General features: G+C 38.4%; 8 protein-coding genes across 8 annotated transcripts; 4 read left to right on the forward strand and 4 right to left on the reverse strand.

The window, feature by feature from the left end:
- Positions 1 to 1,489: 1,489 nt before the first annotated feature.
- Positions 1,490 to 3,297, forward strand: I206_106316 (uncharacterized protein; the record flags this gene model as incomplete). Its single annotated transcript, XM_019158812.1, has 5 exons — positions 1,490 to 1,746; positions 1,835 to 2,323; positions 2,441 to 2,861; positions 2,922 to 3,017; positions 3,091 to 3,297. 5 exons carry the CDS (start codon positions 1,490 to 1,492, stop codon positions 3,295 to 3,297), a joined length of 1,470 nt encoding a protein of 489 aa, XP_019007950.1.
- Positions 3,298 to 4,291: 994 nt separating this feature from the next.
- Positions 4,292 to 8,217, forward strand: I206_106317 (uncharacterized protein; the record flags this gene model as incomplete). Its single annotated transcript, XM_019158813.1, has 14 exons — positions 4,292 to 4,692; positions 4,779 to 4,864; positions 4,969 to 5,101; positions 5,174 to 6,143; positions 6,232 to 6,245; positions 6,304 to 6,897; positions 6,969 to 6,985; positions 7,045 to 7,110; positions 7,176 to 7,219; positions 7,277 to 7,299; positions 7,366 to 7,631; positions 7,695 to 7,780; positions 7,849 to 7,946; positions 8,013 to 8,217. The coding sequence occupies 14 exons, from the start codon at positions 4,292 to 4,294 to the stop codon at positions 8,215 to 8,217; spliced, it is 3,003 nt and encodes a 1,000-aa protein (XP_019007951.1).
- A 456-nt stretch (positions 8,218 to 8,673) lies between these two features.
- On the reverse strand, positions 8,674 to 9,389 carry I206_106318 (40S ribosomal protein eS30; the record flags this gene model as incomplete). Its single annotated transcript, XM_019158814.1, has 4 exons — positions 8,674 to 8,704; positions 8,966 to 9,032; positions 9,202 to 9,253; positions 9,339 to 9,389. The coding sequence occupies 4 exons, from the start codon at positions 9,387 to 9,389 to the stop codon at positions 8,674 to 8,676; spliced, it is 201 nt and encodes a 66-aa protein (XP_019007952.1).
- Positions 9,390 to 9,969: 580 nt separating this feature from the next.
- Positions 9,970 to 11,287, forward strand: I206_106319 (uncharacterized protein; the record flags this gene model as incomplete). The annotated part of the gene is made up of 5 exons (XM_070203293.1): positions 9,970 to 10,095; positions 10,179 to 10,245; positions 10,300 to 10,550; positions 10,605 to 10,818; positions 10,896 to 11,287. 5 exons carry the CDS (start codon positions 9,970 to 9,972, stop codon positions 11,285 to 11,287), a joined length of 1,050 nt encoding a protein of 349 aa, XP_070059394.1.
- Positions 11,288 to 11,740: 453 nt separating this feature from the next.
- On the reverse strand, positions 11,741 to 14,238 carry I206_106320 (uncharacterized protein; the record flags this gene model as incomplete). The annotated part of the gene is made up of 8 exons (XM_019158816.1): positions 11,741 to 11,877; positions 11,936 to 12,140; positions 12,211 to 12,679; positions 12,747 to 12,800; positions 12,872 to 12,953; positions 13,011 to 13,023; positions 13,103 to 13,178; positions 13,283 to 14,238. The coding sequence occupies 8 exons, from the start codon at positions 14,236 to 14,238 to the stop codon at positions 11,741 to 11,743; spliced, it is 1,992 nt and encodes a 663-aa protein (XP_019007954.1).
- Positions 14,239 to 17,747: 3,509 nt separating this feature from the next.
- On the reverse strand, positions 17,748 to 19,095 carry I206_106321 (uncharacterized protein; the record flags this gene model as incomplete). Its single annotated transcript, XM_070203294.1, has 5 exons — positions 17,748 to 17,783; positions 17,860 to 18,086; positions 18,182 to 18,275; positions 18,779 to 18,802; positions 19,093 to 19,095. 5 exons carry the CDS (start codon positions 19,093 to 19,095, stop codon positions 17,748 to 17,750), a joined length of 384 nt encoding a protein of 127 aa, XP_070059395.1.
- A 545-nt stretch (positions 19,096 to 19,640) lies between these two features.
- I206_106322 (uncharacterized protein) lies at positions 19,641 to 22,254 on the reverse strand (the record flags this gene model as incomplete). The annotated part of the gene is made up of 5 exons (XM_070203295.1): positions 19,641 to 19,856; positions 19,921 to 21,484; positions 21,565 to 21,864; positions 21,953 to 22,154; positions 22,200 to 22,254. The coding sequence occupies 5 exons, from the start codon at positions 22,252 to 22,254 to the stop codon at positions 19,641 to 19,643; spliced, it is 2,337 nt and encodes a 778-aa protein (XP_070059396.1).
- Positions 22,255 to 22,750: 496 nt separating this feature from the next.
- Positions 22,751 to 24,055, forward strand: I206_106323 (uncharacterized protein; the record flags this gene model as incomplete). Its single annotated transcript, XM_019158818.1, has 3 exons — positions 22,751 to 22,908; positions 22,978 to 23,209; positions 23,267 to 24,055. The coding sequence occupies 3 exons, from the start codon at positions 22,751 to 22,753 to the stop codon at positions 24,053 to 24,055; spliced, it is 1,179 nt and encodes a 392-aa protein (XP_019007956.1).
- Between the last annotated feature and the right edge of the window lie 151 nt (positions 24,056 to 24,206).

Raw genomic sequence — 24,206 nt, forward strand, 5'->3', positions numbered from 1 at the left:
TGTGTCCGGTCCTCACATCAGATCGAGTGATACCGTAAAATTTAGCTGTTGACTGGTGAAGTATTTCGTTGCTGAGGGAGACGTCATCTGAGGGACCGGGCAAGGTAAAGATCAGCGCATTCATACACTAGATTCAAACTACCGTCAGTGACCCCGCTTGTGCAAAGAGAACGGCGTCACATGAGCGATAGTCTGAACGAAATTGTGGCAATGCAGGTGGACTGATTAATGAGGTTTGTGACGTGTTGAGCAATAGCAGAACCAATTGTAGGTTTATGTAGGCAACTGAGCTGTACAATACGCCCGGTCATGGTCCGTCTGCGTTTCTCAGTTCGTCACTCCAACATTCGACTTACAGGTCTACTGGCTTTGTAAGGATCCCGAATGATCCTGGTCTTGGTGATTTGGCCGATGCAGATGTAATCAGAGTCCTACTATATATAGAAATAGAAGAGGTATTATATCGATTTCCGCCGTCCAGGTCGATTTGACGCACACCGTGAATGCGATAAACTCTCGTCATTGTTGAATCCGATGTTATGAGGGTGCTTTGATCAGTATTTATTATACATGGTCCTATACCAAGCCCAATCCCAGACAGATACTTAAGCCACGGTAGCCTAACCTAGCTAGTATGGAGAGATACTCCTGCTTTCATTCTGATCGCAATCGCATTCCTACAAAAAAGTCCGATATCGGGGAAGGATCATGGTTAGCTCTTTCAAACAAATCTCCGAGAGCCGCACACTATGTGTGAAGATTGTACGTGCGCAGGATCGGCATGATCATTGTCAGACAGTCATCGAATTTGTCTGTTGTCACCTGAACACGATCGGCGATCAGATTGCGATGCAAAAAGGTCATATGGCAATTTTAAAAGGATCAGCAGCTATTGATGGAGAAGTACGAGGTAGGATATATTGGACCGAATACGAAATAAGGTTTTTCCAACTTTCAGATTTGGCCTAAACCGGTAATAAAAACGTATAAACAAAGTGGTGTAACTACCTCCCACGCGACTCTGTCTTGCCGTAAATTATCCCTCAGAGCTTTAAGCAAGTCACGGTAGTGGGAAGTATCTTTGAATCTATTAGAATCTTGTCTTTTTGTTTCAAGTATCGCATTTCATTGATCTCATTTCAACAGAAATCACGACAATCCGCCTCGTCGTGGAGATTTTAGAAGCTTGACTTGTCAAGTGGCTCGTTGTTTACGGGTGTTGGTCCAGAATTTAACAGCTCAAACAAACGCGTTGAGGAAACACTGTCTACTTCAAGCCTGTCTTGGATTTGAGTCATCAAAGGGTAAGTAAGTGTTCGAGTCGACTAGCTTAGCTCTTCTACATTCCTCTTGCGCCCATATTCACATTACGAGGAGGGGTTGATTATTTCTTCTCGATTGTCCCGACTCTTATCTCCCGAAGCTATTCTCTTTGAAGCTAATCTTGACCTAAAAATTCAGAGGTTTCCCGCTTTCCCCTTCAGATACGATGGCACGTGCAAATTCAAGAGTGTACGGCTCGTATGCCGCTGCAGCAGTTGCCGTTTACCTTCTCCTTGGTCCTTTAGGCTTGGGACATATTCCTTTCCTACCAGATGGCATTAGCAGTGGATGGGGGGCTTCTGGTGGTGGAAATACCAGAGACAATGGAATAAGGTCAACTTCCACTGAAACAGATAAATTGTTGGGTTTCAAGTTGTCAAAGATTGTTAATCATGCTCCGGGATATACTGTTGTGGAGAACTTGTGAGTCTCGTCAACTCCCATGTCTCAACCTTCGTTGATGTGTCACGATTGATTTGCAATTCTGACTTGCCATCTGACTAATCAACAGATACTGGCACAACTACTCATACGTTTTCGTGACAGATCAACCCTGGTCAATACCCAAACTTGATCATATCGCTAACAAACATGTCGACACTCGAATTCCATTACAAGGTCATGAAGAAGTCAAGATATATAGTATCAGATTACAACCTGTCAGTCCAGAAGTGAAAGAAGCGAATCAGATTGGACACACTATCTCCTTAGATGAAGCTATAGCATTATTTGGAAGAGCTGAAGAATTACAATCACCCATGATCATTAACAATGATGATAATTTCGTATCCCATTACTACCATTGGATAGGCGAAACTTTCCTTGGTGCATGGCGAACTTGGTCAAATTACGCATGGAGAACAGGTCAAACTTTACCAAATATCAAAGTTGTCGCTTTCCCAAAACAATATAACAAAGCTGAAGCTCCTCCTGGAAGTAATGGTGCAAATTGGTGGGAAGACACGCCAGGAGCTAATAGGTGGTTCACCACCAAGTTCTTGTGAGTGCAATACCCCGATCCTTCTTATATCTCTCACGTATTTCGATATGTACCTCTTACTCTGCAAGTCACTCGAGCTACTGTGGCTTACACTGGCTGACTGCATTTCGCCTCTAGCCCTGGCGTAACTTACGAAACCAAGCCAATTTGGGAAGAACGAGCAGCCACCAAAGAATTCTATCGAATTCCCCTGGGTCTGATTGCCGATAGACGAGGTGGACATAATGGACCATCGAACGCTTGGAAACCATGGGGAGATGCTTTGAGATTGCCCGTATCACTTGATTGGTTGGTCAACCTCAGAGATAGAGTATTGAAAGATTACAACGGTCCTGTCAATATAAAAAGAGGTACCAAACCCCATGTCATGTATCTTGAAAGACAAGGTAGTGGAAGAGAATTAGTACCTGAAGATCACGAAGATCTTGTTAACGCTGTATTGCAGTTAGAAGAGGATGGTTTGGCAAAAGTCACCGTTAAAGGATTCAGCTCGAGTATACCTTTCCAAGATCAAGTTGCGGAGATTTCAACTGTAGATGTGAGTTGTAATTCGCGCCTTTTGACTGAATTAGCTGATGCATTATGCGGTGCGCATTAGATCCTCATCTCTGTACATGGTAATGGTCTTACTCATACTTTATGGATGAATCCTGGTGGATCAGTCTTTGAATTGCAACCTGCTGAATGTACAGTCGTGAGTCATATTCTTGAAATTCCTCACCATGCTCGTACATTCTGTTGTATATACTGACGAGAGATGAACACAGACCGATTACTCCCCACTTGCAATCGCAGCTGGTGTCCAACATTACCTGGTACATGAAACCAGTTTCTGTGTACCTGAAGAATGTCCAGGAAGGGGATGTCCTGGACCAAGAGCTATCAACCGAGATGATATTAGAGTGACTGCTCATGTAGTTACGGACCAAGTCAGAAGGATTATCAGGAGATTGAATAATCGTTCACTCGAATAATTCGGATGACGCTGGAATACAGTAATTTAGATGTCCATATTCATTTTGTTTTTGCGCTTTCCCACTTTTTTTGGTATCTCATTTTCTGCATAGATAAGCAAATGTCACGATGTTTCGCATTTAATCATAATGCATCTTCATTGCATGGCATCGTGCTCATTACATCGTTAATTCGCTGCATATGCATGTCGAAAGTAGGTCAGCATGAAATCAGTATTGCATTTACGCCGCTGCTTTGATTATTCGGTTACTTGGAGGATATCCCGAATTTGTTGTCGTTAAAGCTGAAATTGAACACATATTATTGTTTACCATCTGCAATTGTTTTCTTTTGCCATCAGCATACATACATGTATTGCATGCTTATATCAGAGATCAATGTCGAGCTCCAGATCCATTCATCGACACGAATACTAAAAAGGGATACAGGTATTTTGAGAGTAATCGCTCTAACTTCTTGTAACAGGTACCGTTAACCTCCCCTTTCTCCTCTACACATCACACATCAAGCTACACAGCCATACACACACGCACAGAGTTCAGTATGACGTTGTCGAACAAAAGGAAATGGAAGCAAGATGTACAATGCCCCGATATGCTCGGATAATCATCGAGGTACAGGAATGGATGAGTGGGTGACCATCAAGTCTTGAACTGAAAGTATCAACGATATGAATATCATAGAACGGGTGGTAAGTCATGGCCATCGCATGGATGTTCTCAAAACGATTAAAGATATGATCAATTGAATTCTTGGAGGTTAGGAAGTCATAATGACTACAGAATACAAGGTGAGCATCAATTCGCGAATCCAAGCCCAAGGCTGGAATCTTAGTCACAAGTGATAAGTGAGACATCCCGAGTCTTACCTTCACGTTCTATTCAATCAGACATTCGCACTGAATTTATAGAATAAGATGGTAGACAAATATGTAAAAATTGACGATCGACCTTTCACAGTGATCGATCATCCCGTCAATAAGAGTACCGCAACATGACGACGACTCTATCTCGACCTGCACAACCACCATTAATTCATTCAGGCTACGACGACTTTGTTTCCTTGGTAGCTTCTACACCGTCCAAATTGGGTACAGATCTAGCTTCTAATCCAAGGTTGTACAATGCGCCTCAAGTTAGAGGTCGTTATTCGAATTTGGGAACTAGATTACCAGATGGATTACCTAGGGCAGATTCATATGTCAAACTTATTGCTGAACAGTCCAGCGCCAATTCTAGAGTCATACCGCCTTCTGGCAGAGGTGGTAGAGCTAGACGATATGCCAGAGGAGGTGGAAGGATCGGCGCAAATGGTGATAGGGAAGAATGGAAGGCTGTTGAATTGAAAAAGAGGAAAGTCGATAAGAAGATGATAAGCAATCCTACCGATTTCAGGTGAGCACATTGAGTACCGCTCTACCTGTCTTGTCATCGTAGCTCTTTGTGTATATGACCAAGCTGATCGTGATGATTTACTGTAGACACATCTTCCACGCTTCAACTTTCGAAGAAGCGACAGAATTGCTATTGAGGTGGTCTATAGAGGGTTTAGGGGACAAACTTGGGGGTGAGTCGTCCATCAGCTAGACTTTTCGCAATCATATACCTCTCACATTGCGCCTACATTGTACTCGCTATACCACGACTCTGTCTGACTCGTTAGACTTTCAGATCCTGGATGGGCATATCCAGTCAAACTATTGGTCAAAGCACGAGCACGAGAACAGCAAGCTCGAGCCGTAGCAGCCGTCGTCGAAGCTACTGCTCGTACGAGAGAGCTCAGAGATATAGATGAGAACGAAATGTAAGCTACATAGCCTATGAGGCCCGAGCCAAGCGGTATAGGGAAAAAAACTAATGAGGAAAACAAATGCAGGAAACCGCCTGGTACACTGCGAGTGATTAATGGTTTACCATCATCGATATATTCCTCTACCAATACACTCTTGAAAGTCACAGGTAAAGCCAGACCTACCGTTTTCACCCAAAGTCATGATCAACTTCAGTCCAGCAATAAGTCACGATCAACAGGTCAAACTTCCATATCACCTTTGCTTACAGGCGGATCAACTCCATTAGCTATAGCAAATTTTAAAGGTTATTTTGAGGATCCCTCATCTTCCTCCTCCTGCGCTGCTGCAGCCGCCGTTGATGGTGGCCAAACACCCACTTATTCACTAAACAACCCTCGCGCATCGCCCATTATTGATGGTATCTCTGAAGGGAAGACTCGGCCCCTAAAAATCAAGAAGAAAACCAAATCTGCCTCACCCATACCGATCGAGGGCCAACCCACTACGAAATCTGAAGAAGTCATCATTGAAGGTCAGGTGTCTGAAGAGGTTATAACACCGTCTACACCACCTACTCGAAGAAAAGATATGCGACCTAAAGCTCAAGAGATATTTACTCGATTACCATTCAGAATAATCAAACCTTCTTTAGAAACTTTAGAAAAATCAATGTCAATTGCTTTGTTCTTTGAACAATATTATCATTCTTTACTTAAATCTCCTCCTATTCATATCAATGGATATACACCAACAAATGGATCAAATGAAGTTAATAAACCTTCACATCCTGGAAATTACGTGTTAAATCGTGCGAGAAGATTAGCGAATCTTGAATCTACTTTCAATTTACCTGAAAACAAATACATGTCTGAAGATGAAAAGGAATTAAGAAGAGACGAATTGATTAAAGAGGAAAATAGAATATTGAGAGAAAGAAGAAAGAAAGTAGATGTAAAAGGCTTTGAGCTTGGTAGAGTTATTGGACATGGTGCATTTGGAGTTGTAAGAATTGCTAGAGAAAAAGAATCTGGTAGACTGGTTGCGATGAAACAGGTGAGTCAGCACTTTGAAGTTAGATATCAGAACAAGCGGGAGTTACATTTTAAGCGGGAAAGAGCTGATTTTTTTGCTGAATTTTCAGCTCCGTAAAGCAGAGTAGGTGATGCATGGAATTTGAGACATTTGTAGTTGGGTATACTGACGTTGCTCTTAGTATGCTACGTAAATCTCAAGAAGGACATGTTCGAGCTGAAAAGGATATTCTAGCAGCAGCAGCTTCCAGGTCATTATCTTCTACTATATCAGGTGAAACAAATAAACCATCATGGATAGTTGAATTACATTACGCTTTTCAAGATATAGATCATTTATATTTAGTTTTAGAATTTATGGGTGGTGGAGATTTATTAAATTTATTAGTTGAAAAAGATACATTTTCAGAAGAAATGACGAAATTTTATATTGCAGAAATGATTTTATCATTAGAAGAAACTCATTCATTAGGATTTATACATAGAGATATTAAACCTGATAATTTTTTATTTTCAAAAAATGGACATATAAAAATTTCAGATTTTGGATTAGCAACTGATTTACATTGGTCACATGATACTTCATATTATGAATTTCAAAGATTAGCAATTTTAAAAAAACATGGTGTAGATTTAGAATATCCAAGTTTTAAAACTAAAAGGATGAAAAAAAATGATATTGAAAAAATAATGGGAAAAGAATGGTTAGATCAAGGAAAAGGTTTATTAACTTGGAGAGAAGGTAAAAGACGAAATTTAGCTTATTCGGTTTGTGGGTGAGTATATCAGAAATTATGTATAACTCTCTAGAAGATAAACGATTTGCTAATTATTGTCGTGGAAATAGAACGAATTCGTATATGGGTGAGTATAGCATCCGATGTATGCGAAAATAATACTGATCTCTGGCACGCTGTAAACAGCTCCGGAGGTTATACGTGGTCAAGGATACGGCTTCAGCTGTGATTGGTGGTCACTGGGTATCATCAGTAGGCTTCCTTCACAGTAGCTTCTCTCACATATCACAGGGATTGACAAGTATCCTATATCATAGTGTATGAGTGTCTTTACGGCTATCCGCCGTTTGTCAGTTCCTCGGTGAGTCCGTTGAGACAAACACTTCATCTTGCGATGTGCTAAACCTAGGTATGATAGCGCCATGTGACTCGTCAGAAGATGTAAGTTGTGCCACGAAGTGTAATTCGATGAAAGGTAAAATACTGAAGCTGTTAGAATTGGTGTAGCCTCAATTGGAAAACCACACTAAAATTCCCACCTAAACCTAGACTTTCGCCAGAATGCCTAGATCTCATGACTTCCTTATTGTGTGAATCTGAAGATAGATTAGGTACTACCCCTACCGAGAAAGCTTCGATAATTACTACAAGTACGAAAGGTTCCTTGAATCATACTTTGAATGGACGACATGCCAATCTCGGTAAAGGTTTGGGTAATGATGGTGCGGATAAAATCAAGTCTCATAGATGGTTCGCAAATATCGATTGGGATAGTAAGTCTATCTTTTGTTAGATGTGGATTAAATGCAATTAGCTAAAGCGCTTGAAATTCAAAGATTTACACAAAGAAACTCCGCCGTATCATCCTGATCTGTATGCTGAGGACGATACGAGGCATTTCGATGATGACATTCCAGATGAGGTGAGTTTGGCTGAAATACAAACATGCACCGAAATAAGTATACTGATCGGATTATATGGATACATTAGCCATTGGCACCAGCCAATGGAGCAGCAGCGAACGCTACCAAAGATCCGTTATTGAGAGATAAAACGCATGGTGCGCATCTTTTAGAGATCAGAAAAAGGTGAGTACTGTGAGGTGTGAGTATATGTGCGGTGATGTGATGGCTGATAAGATCAACTGGTGCCAGCCTCGCATTCAAGGGATGGACATTCAAGTCGCCTTCGTCGGTTGAAAATCGATACAGACATCTGCAAGATCTTTCACATATGAAGGATCCATCAGATTCATCAGAAGAGACTATATGCGATGGGTCGAGTTCGAAATGGGATGTCGTAGGTACTCAGAGTCGAATGACCACTGGCACAGTAAGGCATAGAGCTTTGTCTATCTGAAAGGTAGTATTGTTATATGTAGGCGGCAAGTAGGTCAGTGGAATCAGTAGTATCTCGGTTATTAGCTTGTTGTTCTTTGGACCAATCAGTGTGACAGAAAATTGTTATCTTGAATCAGATACACGATGCTTGTAATGTAATTTATGGATCATCATGAGCAGCTCTGTATGTCAGCGATGAAAGGCCTGATCACGCCGGAGACGGCCAAATGCAGCGATGATGGGTTCACCGGGAATCGGATAGACATTAGCAGAGTATGGGAGACTTGAAACTGATATTAGTGATGTACCGATATTTGGCAAAGTTGGCCCAGTCAAACAATCAGAGATGGAAATACGAATACATTGTGATATGTTGATGTGATTCGAAAATTCCCCCAATCCCAGATCCAAATCCAATCCAGCTTCCAAACAATCGAATCCTACAAAACCATTTTGTTCTAGTTTGTTGAATCGTTTATCCGGATTTACCAGCTGGTTGTTGGTTCCTATAATTACCAAAATCGATTAGTATTTCTCGTTCATCCGTTTGTCGACCATATCCAAATATCAAATGTGGAACAAAGGATAAAGAGTGAGAAGAGATTCAGATAGGAGCGAAAGACTAATTTCTAGTTGTAGTTCGTTCATTTTTAATTCAGAGTGAACTATGCTTGATTTAAATATCATCCGTATGATGGTTGAGGGGGTTGGTGAATGGGGTAAAGAAAAAGGCAAGTCGTTTAAACCAAGATGAAATCGTGACTCACATTCGTCGTTTACCTCCGGGGGCAACAGTGACGTTAACGAATCGTCTGTTGTACTGGAGTCTCTTCTCTGTGGTGAGTAAGGATGTTCGTCAGCATTTACTCCTTCGAACGTATAGCTATATCCGCCGATAATCATTGGACAGTTCAATTCCCAGTATTTCCCCTTCTATCTCATTTTCTCTCAAATACCTCTACTCTTCTGATGGCCGAACTATTGACAGAACAAAATGACTCACTTGCTCGACCTTTAGGGGTCTTCTTTTTCTCTTGTTTCTCAACTTTAGGAGCCTATCAAACACGCCAAATCCCATCAGCCTACAATTCAACCATGTATCCTCTATCCATCTTTCATAATTGTCGAAACGTAACCCACTTGAGATCTGACTTTACCCGCACGAGCGAGGGAACCGTGGACCTTACCCATCTTGACTATTTGATGGTGAATATAGAGTATTGGTTGTAGTAGATTAGGGGAAGCGGCAAAATTGACGATAATGACGGGATCGAGATGAACAAAAGAAAAGAGAAATTCCTATGATCAGCTCCTTATTTCTCGTCTATTTGATTGTTGGGGATGTTCAGAAAGGTAAACCTACCTAATGTATGTGTTGTATCTGAAAGGATGAAGAAAGTCTATCGTAGTGATATATTCAAGATATCTTTCATTTGATGATAATTCGATGGTTTGTGGACTAATTGCGCTATGGTGAGAGTATAGCCACAATACACTTCATCAAAGGATTTCGTCGATTTGGCATCGGAGTTTTGAATAAAGCGGAATTATATCAAAGTGGCTTTAATTGGTTCCGCTTTGTTCAAGTGGATACCCCACACTGCATCATTACGTACAAACCTTCGAATGAGATTTCGGGATACCTCCTTGAGTTGATGCTCTGTATGCTTGAATTTAAAGAGAAGAGCTACTTCATCATGAGATATTGCTCTCAACAAGTCTCATATCAGCACAAGTGACTCTGTGGATTAAACGGACTGCACATCTCGAAATGACAGCTCAAACAACAACCAACGGCAATGGCGAGCCTTCTACCAAAAGACCTAGAATCGAAGGTGACAATGTTAAAAGTCATAAGATGGCATACCTTGGACCACCTGGAACATATGGCCAGATGGTATGTGTCAATGCAAATGCATGATCTCATTAGGCGTATCGCAGAACAACGTTGATGACTGATGCGAGAATGTTTTCTATCAGGCAGCAGCCGCTTTTCAGTCCTGCTACGATGCACCGATTGAATTGATACCTTGTCCCAGTATATCTGGTATGTGATTCTGAATGGCTAAGACCGTAATATTAGCTAAATGCGTCAGAGTAGCGATATGGGAAACATCTGCAACATTTCATGTACTCCCACTTGAGAATACGATACATGGTGGAGTCACTGAAACTTTAGATTGCTTATTATCAAATTTAAATTTCTCGAGTCATTCGTCAACTTCGAATTTGGTTAGGGAGAAAAAGCACAGAAGGATAATAGCAGATTTAGCATTGCCTATAAGTCATGTTCTGGTAGTTCGGAAAGGTGTCAAGAAGGAAGATATCAAGTGGATAAGGAGTCATGAGCAGGTAAATCTGAATGTATTATCGAAAGGGGACAAGCTAAAATGATTGACTAAATAGGCATTAGGCCAATCATCAAAGTTCATAAAAACTCATTATTCTACTGCCAGATTGAAAACTTACCCTTCAACAGCAGGAGCTGCTATTTCTCTACTGAATCCTACATCGTCAGACTTGGAAGAAGGAGAAGGCGCGGCCTTATGTTCTAAAGCTGCTGCTAAGTTGTATGAAGACCAATTGGATGTGCTATATGAAGGCACACAAGGTATATCAAGTGAGTAATTCACCACTATCTTCTTGGTATTTCTCAAATTGGACGAATTGACAATTGAGTTACATCCAATTCTACAGACAATTTCACTCGTTTCATCCTGTTATCCAGCTCTTCAGCCATATCACCACCTGCACCAATTAGACATGTCTGTTCTCCCAGTCAAACAGCATTTTACACGTTACCTTCAGCAAAAGAGATAATACCCTTCTTCCAATCTAGCCGGATACGCAATATACATTCTCGCCCGAGTCCCATCTCGTCAGATCCAATTCCGCAGAACGGCAAAACCACACAAGATGTATGGGTAAATAGAGAAGAGAGATTTCCGACACTGTATCTTGTAGAAGTGGATATAGCAATTGAAGGGAATGATATAGATCAAACTCAATCCTCGATAGGTGAAGAGAAAGGATGGTATCTTGGCAAAGCGGAATGGAGAGTAACAGATGAGCAGATTACTGCATTGTAATGAGTACAACCTTTTCAGTAAGTTATAGGCATATTGTGCAATGGCTTTTTTTTTTCTTTTGTGCTGATGCTGCTCTCTCGCTATAAAGATTTTGCGCGGTAATGGATAACGACTCTTGACTATATGTTATGCACAAAATTCATAAGGCAAACTTATACTAATTACATTTTTGATCACACTAAAGAATTATACTACAATTGATGTCGAATTTATATCGGACCTTACATAGCATTCGTTATCACCTATGGAACCAAACGTCTCCCAATCCTCCACCGTCCATATCCGCTTCCTCAACAGCCGAAATCTTTACTTTTTAACAAAATTACCAAAAGTCAACCGATATCTAAAATTATCAATTACTGATTAAAGCCATTTCCAGACCGTATTCACTTTTTGTTGCGCCTCAAGCTGGTGTTTGACCGCTTTTTCTGATCAACAAGTGAGGAAACAAGGTTACAGCTCACAGTAAATTTTCATAATCGAATTCGGTCTACTTGATGAATGGACGTCTGTATTCGCTGTTTGTGGGGTGACAATGGGATTAGAAAATGTAGGAGAAGGAGTATATATAATTTCATGATAAGTTGGATCTACGTATAATGGTTAAAGTCGAGAATTACCGAATGGAATCGAGATAAGCAGACTTACCATGCTGACCTTTGTCAGGTGAATTGGAATTGATACTTGCGAAACTTCTTTTATCCGAATTGATTATTGCTTTTTCAGGTGTTGAAGGAATAGATATCGATTTACCTCCGATCGATAATCTTAATTGCATTTTCTCGGGAGTACCCATTCGATTAGCTTGAATTCTATTGAAAAGTGGAATCTCAGGCGAAGAGGCTCGTGTCTCCTATAGGCAAACGTGGATTTAGTATTAGTGATATTTGATTGTAAATGAAGTTTAATTTCGAATGACTCACGGTGAGGTCCGGTGCCATCATTTCAGTGTCTTCTTCAGAATACAGCTCATTGTTTTCTTCCTCATCGTCAATAGTGACACTGAGACTCTTCTCTTCCTTCTGATTGTAATAACCAGAGCTTTCTCCAATCAAAGTCGTTCGACTTCTTTTCTTCTTCGGACCGTAGTATTCATCCTCGTCGTTTTGATCGATCTCATCAATTTTATATTTTCTTTCTTTCTTATCAGTTGACTTGAAAGCTATATCAAGATCAATCAATTTCGATGATTTTCCAAAACGTCTTTTAAATTGAACAAGTTTTAAAGTTTTTTTTTCTTTAGCAGATAAAATATAAGGTTTAACAGGTACTGTAATTTCAGCCCATTGTTCAATTCTATTTCTTTCTCGTTCTAATACATTTTCATCTAAACCATATTCTTTCCATCGTTCGGCCAATTCATTCAAAGTTGGAATATCAATTATTTGTGATCTACCAGAATAATTTACAATTAGCATGAAAGGATTAAAAATGATCAATTGTTTTGGTGGGATTTTACTTTAATTTGGTACCTGGTACTGCTAATCTATGAAAAGGCCAAGAAGCAATATAACTATAAAAAGTAAATAAATTAAAAAGGTTGAGTGAATATTTGGAAACAAGGTTGATCTGTATCAGACTTACTTGTTCAAATTTCTCTGAAAAGATTCCCAAGGTCTAGTAATCGCTTTAGATTTTTCATGATCTTTGATATCTCTAGAATATACTAAGTAGGAAAGAATTGGTCATGATGCTTTTGTTATTGTAAAAAGCGTAGACTCACCAAATTTGGCAAACTAAAGTAGATTACAATAGAAAACTTAGCGCAAGCTCTCTCATTTTGAAGAACTCATTCAATGGATATAATATACTCACAGCTTCGGTATTAGGAATGAAAGCTACTTGATTCTTCATAATTACATATCCGGGATACTTATCATATGCAAGGTATCTATATAATATGCGACATCAGCTCAAATTCAGCCATCATCATGCTCAGCGAATAACTTTGTGAGGAAGAGGTAGTGACTGGCCATCGATAAAATCAAAACTTACTCCATCAGCTGAAATAAAAATGCTCCTGCGGGTATTTTCTGTGCTTTTCGATTGATCGTTCCATCATTATAAATACCTTCACCAGCAGGGATTCTTCTGCCACCGTAAGCACCAACTTTGGCCTTTCCTTGTCCTTTCCGTAATGATTTATCTTTTTTTGCCTCAATTCTTTCATCTTCAGATCCGCTAAATCGTTCTGTACAATTTCTGATGGCTTGAACCTTTTCGTTTGCTCTAATGGTACTTTTTCTAGTTGGATATCTACCGTTTGTACTAATTGGTTCATCACATCTTACTATATATTCATGATCAAGCGATGAAGAAGAAGAATCTGTATTGAACTTTGAGGTATGAGGTCGCTTAGGAGGGATATTTGCAATTTTTGGTGTGTTTGCGTAAAGTGGCATTTCAATTGTGGATGACGGTGATTTCGTAAATTCTTTTAACGATATAACAGTTGTTTTAGATCGATCATTCCTTGGAGAGTAAGATGATTTTTCGGATAATTCAATTTCCAAAGGGATTTCTTCTCCTTCTTCGTCTTCGTCATCTCCATTGTTCACAATATTTCGATCTTTCGTGTAATTCTGGAAATTTGCTTTTGAAGTTGCTTTGTGTGAAGTTGTATTGTGTGAATACGGTAATGATGAAAAGATAGGAATTTGATTTACTTGTTGCGATTGGATTGTTTGGTCGTTTGAACTTGACGGCGTTGGATGATTGGCAGATCCAAAATCGATAGCTGGACCAAGTGGATACTGTTGACCTTGACAACCCATATCTTGATATGGTTGCGTCGATGAAGAGTAGTCGATGATACCTTGGGCACTTTGAGCGACATTATTGTGGCGACTGGTTTGGTGTGAATTGATTTGATCTTCTAGAATCACGTTGATGGGGTTTTCAGCGAAAGGGAAGTACCTTGATCGACCATAGGGAAGATTCGGTTCCGTCATTCATATTTATATTTGGCGAGATGATATTAGGTACCAAAGAAGGATCCTGTTGCAAAGAAGAAGAAGCAGCAAATTGAAGTCGATCAAGGGGTTGTGGCAAATTGTCTGAAGATGATGAAGCAAATTGATGTTGGCTGCTATTGTAAGTCGGATGATTTGTTATTTGGAATGCGTTATTTTTTGTTTGTGGAATAGATTGTCTAGGAGTATAAGTGGGATAACGAGTTATAGAAGGAGTAGGAAGGAAAGGAAGAATTTTCCAATCTTCACTTAACCAAATGCAATTATCGTTTTTCTTAAGTGGATGAAATGGATGATCACAAATCATAGAATAAGTAACATTGTCAATTGTAGGAATTTCAAATTGTGAATTTAATGATGATTTTGTATTGTAATTTGTGATTGAAGGTGGAATTGAATAGGATCTTAATTGAGTTTGATAATAGTGATAATCCTTTGAGGGAAAAGGAATAAGTTGATTACTTTGATCGAATAAAGATGGATTAAGAAGTCTAGGATTTATTGTTTCTGGAAGAGAATCAAAGGGAAATTGATAATTGGAATTCATTACAGAGAGAGGTTTGTTATGATGAGTTCAAAAGGAAGATAGAGATCAAGTGATCGTTTGATAAAGGAAGATGAAAGAAGGGAATTATATGTTTCTTGATTTGATTGAACAGCTGATTGAAGATGGATAAAACTGATAAGTATACCTTTACTGTGAAGACAAATTGCAAGTAATTTTAAATGTGGATGAAAGTAGATATACTGAGAGCCTCATGGAGGGAAAAGAATATATGAGAATAAATACACGACAGAAAAGTATCCTGTAAGCTGCCTCATCGTTACTATGAGTCTTTCCTCAATGTCATTTTCCTTCTTCCTCCAAGTAGTAGTCTCGTATGATACTGCCTAGAAGGTGACTTGACTTGGATACGATCATAAATACATGAGGTACAGTCAGATCATCAATTTGCACAGACCCTTTCGATAGATATACCTAATACTTTACCCTCAACTTTAATTCAATGACAAGGCGAAGGAGCAGAGGATGAGTAATGATATATCATCAATTGTTATTGAAAAGTCCTTTGATCAGAAGATGAGTAACAATACCTTGAATCCATAATAGATACTCGTCTGATCCGGATTGTGTGAAAAATTCAATATCTTGACCATTCGATCCATTATATCAAAATAAATCGAAACTTTACTTGGGTCAAAGGTGTGTTTATCGAATGAAAAGTTGAGGATATGGACAGATCTGGTAATTTGTTAACACTTTCTCAGTGGAGAATAGGATAATGTTGATGGCTATATGATTTGATTCAATATATCTAAAGGTATAGTACTGAGTGGATAGCTGAAAAGCGTAAAATCCAAGGAAAAAGAAGAAGGAAGATAGGGTTAGATACTTCCTCTAACGATTCTTGATGAGCGTTGCATTTAGTTTAATCAATCCAAAGGATCATTTCCATCTTTTATGAGTTTAAATATACAAACGAGACGTAAGTACTAAGAAGGAAGGAAGGATGGAAGGAAAAAAAGTTGAAAGTGGGTGGCCAAATAGAGTGGAGAAAGGTACACTGGAGTAATCGTAATGTTCGGCTATCGATAAGGGTGATTAAGGTTTTCCTTTCTGTTTTTTTTTGTTTTTCCTTTTCACCGAAAGGTCAATCATCCAATAGTGCATTCAGGAATTGAATCTAGTCAACTTCTTGCAGATTCTGTTTCGTATATCCTCTCCTCCAATGCCTCAGATTAATTTGACGAATGATGAAGATGATTGATTATATGAGTCTACTACTCAACATCATCAAAAGTGGCACTCACTAATTTTCGAAAGAATCTAAATTTGTCCTTTCGAAGATACAGTATTGAACCTATTCGTCGATGACTCTTCTGTTACATCAGCTATTTGGCATCGATATTTCCACTTCCGTCTATAAGTATGCATCTAGATCAAGGGGAAGGTACAATTGATGAATATTTCATCATGTCGTTTCGACAGTGGGAATTGTACACCGCAATTTAAGCTATTTTCTTTTTGCCGTTGATCAATGAGAAAATGGTTTTTTCAGGAAAAGTTTTTGATTAGAGCCTTTGGGGTTTGAATCAGAAAGATAGTTCCCCGTTTCTGGTAAATCCATACAGATCTAGACCTAAGGTGAGTAAGGTCGCTGGTAGTATCATTAGGGAGAAGCCGAAAGATGAGGATAAAGGAAGGGGTATTGTTTCAAGGTATTACGAAGTAAACGTGTTCCAATATGTTAATTTCATGAGTGTGTACTACTTTCTGAGACGAAGATAAGGGTATCCCTGTTATTGTGTAGCTGGTTCAACTAGTTTTAAGGAGTTGAACCGAGGATAAGGCGGTAAATCAAAATATCACTAACCTAGATTATTTTGATTTTCCTTCTAGAAATTAACCTACCTACAGTGGCGAAAGTGAATTGAAGCGACTTCTAATTGCCTCATGTTTATCTTTTTTGATGGTGATTTAGGGAATTTAATTAGATATAAAGGGATGATAATAATCATGATGATAAGGTGGGGGAAAAGCTGACTAAGTATCCGTCATTGACAAGCATGGAGGTCAGGGGGTTAACGGCAAAAGGCGTTTTGATGGTTAAGAAGAAAGTATAGTCATGTACCCCATAATTAGGATCCGATTGGTATTTGACCTAATTAGTATATGACTGTCACAATTTATGCTGTAAATATGGAAATGGATGAGAAAGTAAGAGGTTCGCAAAACTCAATGTCCCATATGTATGACCGTATTTTTGGATAATAATGATACATGTTTGGAATGGACAATAAGCCATAATAAATCCAGGCGATATTTCACTTGTTGTCTATCAAACATTTCATTAAACTGATCCAGGGTGAATTTAGATCGATGGATCGTCGTCATCATCTTCATTGTTTATTAAACATTTAACACGGGCGCAAAATGATTGTTGGCGGGTTTGATTCTTCTCTGCAAAAAAGCTCCTCTTGTGTGTGTAGGTCACAATAATGACACCATTAACACAAGATGATAGCCATTTGATCGACCGATTTCTTGGATACCTTTGAACTAGCTTGTACCTTGACTCATATGATGATTGATCCAGTTATTTCGGCATTGCCTCAAGTGGGGAGATCAAGCTGAGTACGAATAAGCGATCGACAACCTTACGCATTCGTCAAAGCAATTAAGTCTCAGTATACTAGTCATGCAACTAACTCATTCAACTTTAAAGCACATATTTAGCTTTCTCCGAGTAATGTATGTTGTCAGGCTTAGCTGAAATCCTATCAAGCAAATACCTTGTATACTAGGTGTTTTGGTTTTGAGTTGTCAGTAAACCTATCTGATCTTTCCCTTCCCTTTCTGTCGATGAATCGTGCATATACACAGAATTATCATGTATCATGGCGTGCATCCCCTAAAATATGGATATGGAAAACCGAACCCCCAACTAAATAAGAGACCCTTAAAATGTTCTTATATAGTAAGTAGTTTACTCGTCACCTTCAACAACAACGGTTTGGAGACCCTAAAACAAAAGATCATCAATATCAGTCTGTGAAACTGAAAGGAGAAAATTTTTTATTTTTATTTGAAATACTCACCTTGAAGCTGGTAACACCCTCAACGACTGAAGCGAGAACGTAAAGTTTCTCCTTAGCACCTTCATCATCGTTTCTCTTTCTCTCAAGTCTAACTCTAATTCTTCTTGGTGGTGATCGAATACCTCGAGCCCAAACAGCTTGGTTAAGTCCAGGTGAGATTCTAACATCGTTAACACCCATTGATTTTTGAGCGAAATCAACGATAGATTTGATAGCTTTTGGGGCCTCTACAAGATTATGTAACTCAGATTATCAGCATTATCCCAATAAACCAAGTATATGTCATCTAGTTGGTTTCGATAAAAGAAAAATGAACACTCACTCTTTTTGAAAGACAAATCGTGAACTCGTTTGTGGAGGTGGATGGTGTATTCTCGAGTTACAACATCGTGTAAAGCGGATCGAGGGGTTCGGGTCTATAAGAACATAACACCATCAGCATCCTCCCTTGTCAAGTCCCTATGATCCTATCTCTTATTTCCTAGTCTCGCTTCATTCTGGGTCTGGCGTTCTTTGCTAAGATGGTGACGGGTTCTAAAAGGTTATTTAGTGGATGTACGATCTAATTTATATTTGCTAATTCAGAATCTTGATTTGAAACGGTTCTAGGTGTTGAATTGATAATCTTTTAATGATATTGATGTTATCGGTGCAAGTGATTGGAGAGCATGGTTGACAATACCAACAGTTATCGTATAATGTCCATGATCATATATCCACTCTAGCTGTTGACGAGCAGTCTTTTCTTTCCGAGTAATAGCTGATAGTAAATATTCCTTGAACTAATTTCAATCAAATCCAATTTTCCATTTCCTTTAAATAACCTTCCCGAACCCATTGGTTGACACCATAAAGAACGAAAGACCCAGATGCAGACTTCTCTCTCCTTTCAAATCTTCCATAATAAAAATTAACTAACCTTTCTTTCCTTTTGAGTGGGAGCCTAAATGAAAAGTTAAAACAAGATTAGTTGAACATTCTTCAAATTGTTATTCACATTGAATATAGCTCTTTCCAAATCGTAGTCTACGAAGATCTACATCCTTCTCATCGATCTCCTATTTTCGCTTTATCAAATCCATTTTATATCCTAATACATTTATAACACTTCCTCATTGTTTTGACTTTTATACAACTTTATGACGATTGTCTCATCTCTCTCTCATTTTCCACAATATAATATCCTCTTTTTGTCTAGTCTATTCTTCGTGCTAAGCAGTAAGATTGACTCACCATTTTGACCTCTTTTTTATCTAAAGACTTGATGGATGAACTAAGTAGATTTATGATAAATGATTACTTTTGATAATGTTTTGTGTAATCCTACCGTACCGAGGCAGTAAGCAAGGACCAACTACACAGACTGACAGACAGGACAGACAGACAGACTACAGGCGAATAGCGGTCAAACCAACAGGAGAATTACAGTACAGTGACAATTCCCAAACAGTAAGGGTAAATCCAACCTTAGAGGTAAGAAAGAATGAATGTGGCACATCAGTATGACGACCAGAATTATCGGCGATAAGTTTGACTCAATTAGGCAAGATATATTTAAATCCGATACTCGCGTTTATTCTCGTTTGACACTTCACCGTTAGTTCGAGATGCATAAATAATCGTGACAGGATTATAACAACCAATTGTAACGATCTTTACAACATATAATGAAATGCTTCGATGCATAGTCCAAGATTATTATACAATATCTATAACAAATCAAAATGTAACAATCATCATTTACACCATCAACATCATCTGCTGATGTTTATAATCGTATATCAATTACCATTTGCTGAAGGAACTTGATAAATCGGGATTTGAGGATAAGATGATTGTTGAGCTAAGATAGTATCATTTGCTTGGTTTCGTGCACTTGTAGTAGACGAGAGATTCATATTATCATTGGGTTCAGAATTCGATCTGCCTGCTTGTGAGATTGAGGGAGTCGTGGAAGTTCGTTTCGTCATGTAATCTTTTATTGTCTTTGAGATTTCCTATTTAGCATACAGAATCAGCGTTTCTTGTCATTGAAATGTAAACTTTTTAACATTCACTTACCTGCTTTGCAATCTTGGCATAATCCTCTTTTCTCTTCTCATTTTCTTCCCTAATTACCTCAAGACAAGCAGCCATAACTCCTTTCGTCCAAGCTTCTCTGCCATCTTTCATTTCTTTCAACTCATTTTGCAAACTGCTCAAGCTATTCTTTAGATCTTGAATTTCTTGATCTTTAGATTGATTGACTGTTGAATTGAAAGATCCGTTCGCTCCATTTTGTTTGATTTCGTTAATCTGTACGTAAATAGCTGAAATTCCATTTTGAATTGTTCTGAAATTCTCAGTAAGTGATGTGATAGTGGCTGTAGATGCTCTTTGGGTCTCAACGAGATTCGTATAATCCACTTTACACTGTTGAATCTTCTCAGCTAAAGTTTGAACACCACTTGATATCTGTTCAAATACACCTATTCTTGAATTCTTGTCATTCATTAAGGTATTGACATCGCCGGATAGACGATCAATTGTCTTGGAAATTGCGTTCATTGAGAATCGTAGGTTATTTAATTCACTTTGACCTGCCAGACCGTTGGTCGATAGTGTTAGAGTGGAAGTATGATCATTAGAAAGGGTTTGCGTATTATTGATTTGTTCAGATAATTTGCTAACTTCCATTCTCACATCTTTGAGCTGAGCATTGATAATCTGAATCTGAATTTCGCCTGAAGATCCCTCTTGAACTGTATTCGGGCTTTGACGTTCTTGCATTCTCACCTCTTGAACTCCAGCCCCACCATTTGCCGAATCGGACATCGTCGTTGATGATGCGTCCTGAAGGCTTCTGACTCGGCCAGATAACCTCGCTACCTCTTTTCGAAGTTTATTAACGATGTGTCCATCATTGTCCGTGATATCCACATCTTGACGACTGTCTGATGTCGCATCTATTATATCTCGTTCTTTCCTCTTGACACCTCTGAGCGATCCGCTTGGATCACGCCTATTTTCTAAATCATCCCAATCTTCGTACTTTCTTTTCTGTTCAATTCGAATTTCTCGATCAATGTCCGCATTATCCTGCGTCATGAGAGTAGTTTCTACATCATCAATCCTATTTTCGAATTCAGCTTTCATAGATTCAACTTTTTCTACTCTCTCTATTATCCTATCTAATATAGCTCCAATTTTCTGTTTCTTTCTTTCTGCATCTGTGGGCTGTTCTGAATTTTCCCCTTCTGCTGGAAGTGGTGGAGGTGGTGCAGGCGGAGGAGGTGGAATAGTAGATGTAGGTTCCGGTAGTCGACCATCTGAATTTCTTAAACTCGGAGCTAGATCTTCAATCTTCCTCATTCGCTCTTTCAGCCCATCTAATTCTAAGGCACTTATGGCTTCCGAGGAATTATTGTTATTGGTGATACCAATTGTACGCCTCATCAATTCAATAAAACTTGCGTTGAGTATTAACATCTGTTCATCTACTAATTTTTGAGCTTTGCCTACTCTCCTCTCGGCTTCCTCGAAAGTAGGTGTTTGTCGATTCACTTGAGGGGATTCTTGTAATCGGGCAAAATGCTTGACAGTGAGAGCATGTTGAGAAGTAGTGATAAGAGCTGAGTGCATCGTCCTATTGTACATATCGTCGTCAGCATGGGACAATACACGGATTGGGGATATCATTGATCTTGTAGGTTTAATTTGACTTACTTGGAAAAGTTTTCTAATGCTGCCATGACGTTTCCGTTACTCGAAGCAAGGGTATCCCTTGAACCTGCTGTTGATGGACCAGCTAAAGGCGATCTACCTCCTTCAAGTGGTCTATCGCCAGATCCAACCCTCGGTCTATCGGGAGGCCTATAAGAAGAGATCGATGCCGGTCTATTCGGGTACGTCGAAGTTTGAGGTGCTCTAGGATCTCTAGGTTGTGTGGGAGGATAAGAAGGAACAGTAGTAGAATAACCGGGATTTGGTGAGACGATCTGACCAGGTTCCGTATCTGGGAAAAAGCTACATAACAACGAAGTTTAGAAATTAGACATTTATAGGATCCAAAGACACCAGCCCTTGTTCCACGGTAATCGAAAATCAAGCTTACTTGTTGTATGTTGCCCTTGATCCACCGACGCTTGTTTGTCTATTCCTTGATTCTGGACTTCGACTCCTCCTTGGATTTCCAGCGTGCGGATTTGGACTGTAAGGCATATGAGAGGATGATGAAGAGGAGCCTCCGTATAAATCTCGAGGATTGATTGTACTCATGTTTGAAGGATTGTATTCTGGTCTTGAACTTGACCATCCTGAGTTGGAAGGAGGTTGCCTACTATCATAATATGTTGATCTACTTCTATCCCAATCTCGATCACGATCATCTCTTGGCGATGTGGGTGGAGGAGCCATATCGGCTGACTCTTCCTGTTTTGTATTGGGTTTACGATGGGTTGATTGATAAGGAGAGTTGATTGAACAAAGGAAATCAGATAAGTGTGAGTAATGTTATTCTTGTGAGTGATTCGCGTCTTTTGTGGTAATGTCAGTTATTTCAGGGTAAAAAGGGTAATCGAGGAGAATTGCCACGTGACACGCATCATTTGTTTACGAGTACTCTAGCTATATATATGAGATCATTATCAAATATGACCTACAAATAGCTTGAGATCGACAATATACTAAACCCTTTTAGGAGAGAAGCAATAATACTCCTCTGAAAAGGGAAGTGATACTCTCCTTTACGACTGAACGATGTATCATTGTGGAATAATAAACCTCTATGGTATTCATCTTGCTTTGTGGGATTTGAGCATTGGATATTAGAAAACGAAACGATACTCATTTGGGATAACATTTGTCAACCGGAATTGAAATACCGGTTTAACCTTGAAGAAATTTTCATGACATGCTTTCAAATACATATCGAGCTATTATCATAGGTGCTGGTCCAGGTGGTTTAGCAGCAGTTAAATCATTACTTGATGCTGGTATTACTAAGATATGTTGGATAGATAGGAAATTTGGTGGAGGGAGATTGAATGAAATGTATAGAGAAATCTCGTCGTGAGTTCATTGACTGGGATCATGTAGAAAAGTATACGATAGACTGACAAACTTGTTACATTCATGAAGGAATACGAAAGTAGGTATTTACCTTGATGCTGTTGAATCATCACCTACCTGTCAACGGATTATCGATTCGACACCTAAACCAAATGCGATAACTGCTTTTGAAAAGTATGATCGAGATGAAACTTGTCAATTAAGTATAGCTGGAGATATATGTAAAATGCTTGAAAAAGGTCTTTTAGAGATCGAAGGAGTAGATAAATTGGTTGATACAGTAGAAGAAGCGAGATTGGAAGTGAGTCTGATTTTTAGTATTTCATTCATTATTTTAATTCACTTTCTGGAATTTTAGGGATCAACATGGAAAGTTGGGTTGTCTGGATCATCGACAACTTTATTAACTTCTAGATTATTTTTATGTACAGGTTCACATCCTATAATACCATCTTTTCATAAATCTTATAATCCTGATTTGGAAATATTAGATTTAGATAAATGTATGATAAAATCAAATTTACATTCATTATTTCCTAAAAATAAAAGCAGTATAGTTGGAGTAATAGGTAATTCACATTCAGGTATATTAGTTATAAAAAATTTATTTGAAATTAATAAAGAAAGAAAAAGAAATTTAAAAATAATTAATTTTAAAAGAAATGAAATTAAATATGCTATATATAAAAAAGATGGAGGAATAATTAATGATAATACAGGATTAAAAGGTGATACTTTAAATTGGTCTAAAAAAAATATGGAAAATCAAAATAATAATAATAATGATAAAGAAGAAAAATTGATTATTGAACAAATTGATATTAGTAAAAATGAAAAAGAAATATATGAAAAAAAATTAAAAGAATGTACACATTTAATTTATGCAATTGGATATGAATCTAATAATTATCCTAAAATTTATATTGATAATAATGATAATGAAATTAAACAAAATGAATTAAATTTTAATCAAGAAACGACTGAATTTTGGTTAAATGAACAAAAAGTTAAAGGTTTATTTGGATTAGGTATTGCTCATCCTGAAAAAACAAAAGATCCTAGTGGACAAATTGAAAATGCTGTTGGTTTAGCTAAATTCTTTGCTTTCAGTGATAAGAATAAAGATAGATGGGTTAAAGATATTTAAAAATTCAATTATATACAGAATCAAGCACGATTGAATATAGTGTAATATCGAATTTCTAATTGAATTGATGATGCATATATATATATACTTGCTTTGTTACCTCTTGATCTATTCGTGCCAGAATTGAGTTCATTATTAATAGCACTCATGC

The sequence above is a fragment of the Kwoniella pini genome, chromosome 9 (assembly GCF_000512605.2).
Source record: "Kwoniella pini CBS 10737 chromosome 9, complete sequence".
Taxonomy (NCBI): Eukaryota; Fungi; Basidiomycota; class Tremellomycetes; order Tremellales; family Cryptococcaceae; genus Kwoniella; species Kwoniella pini.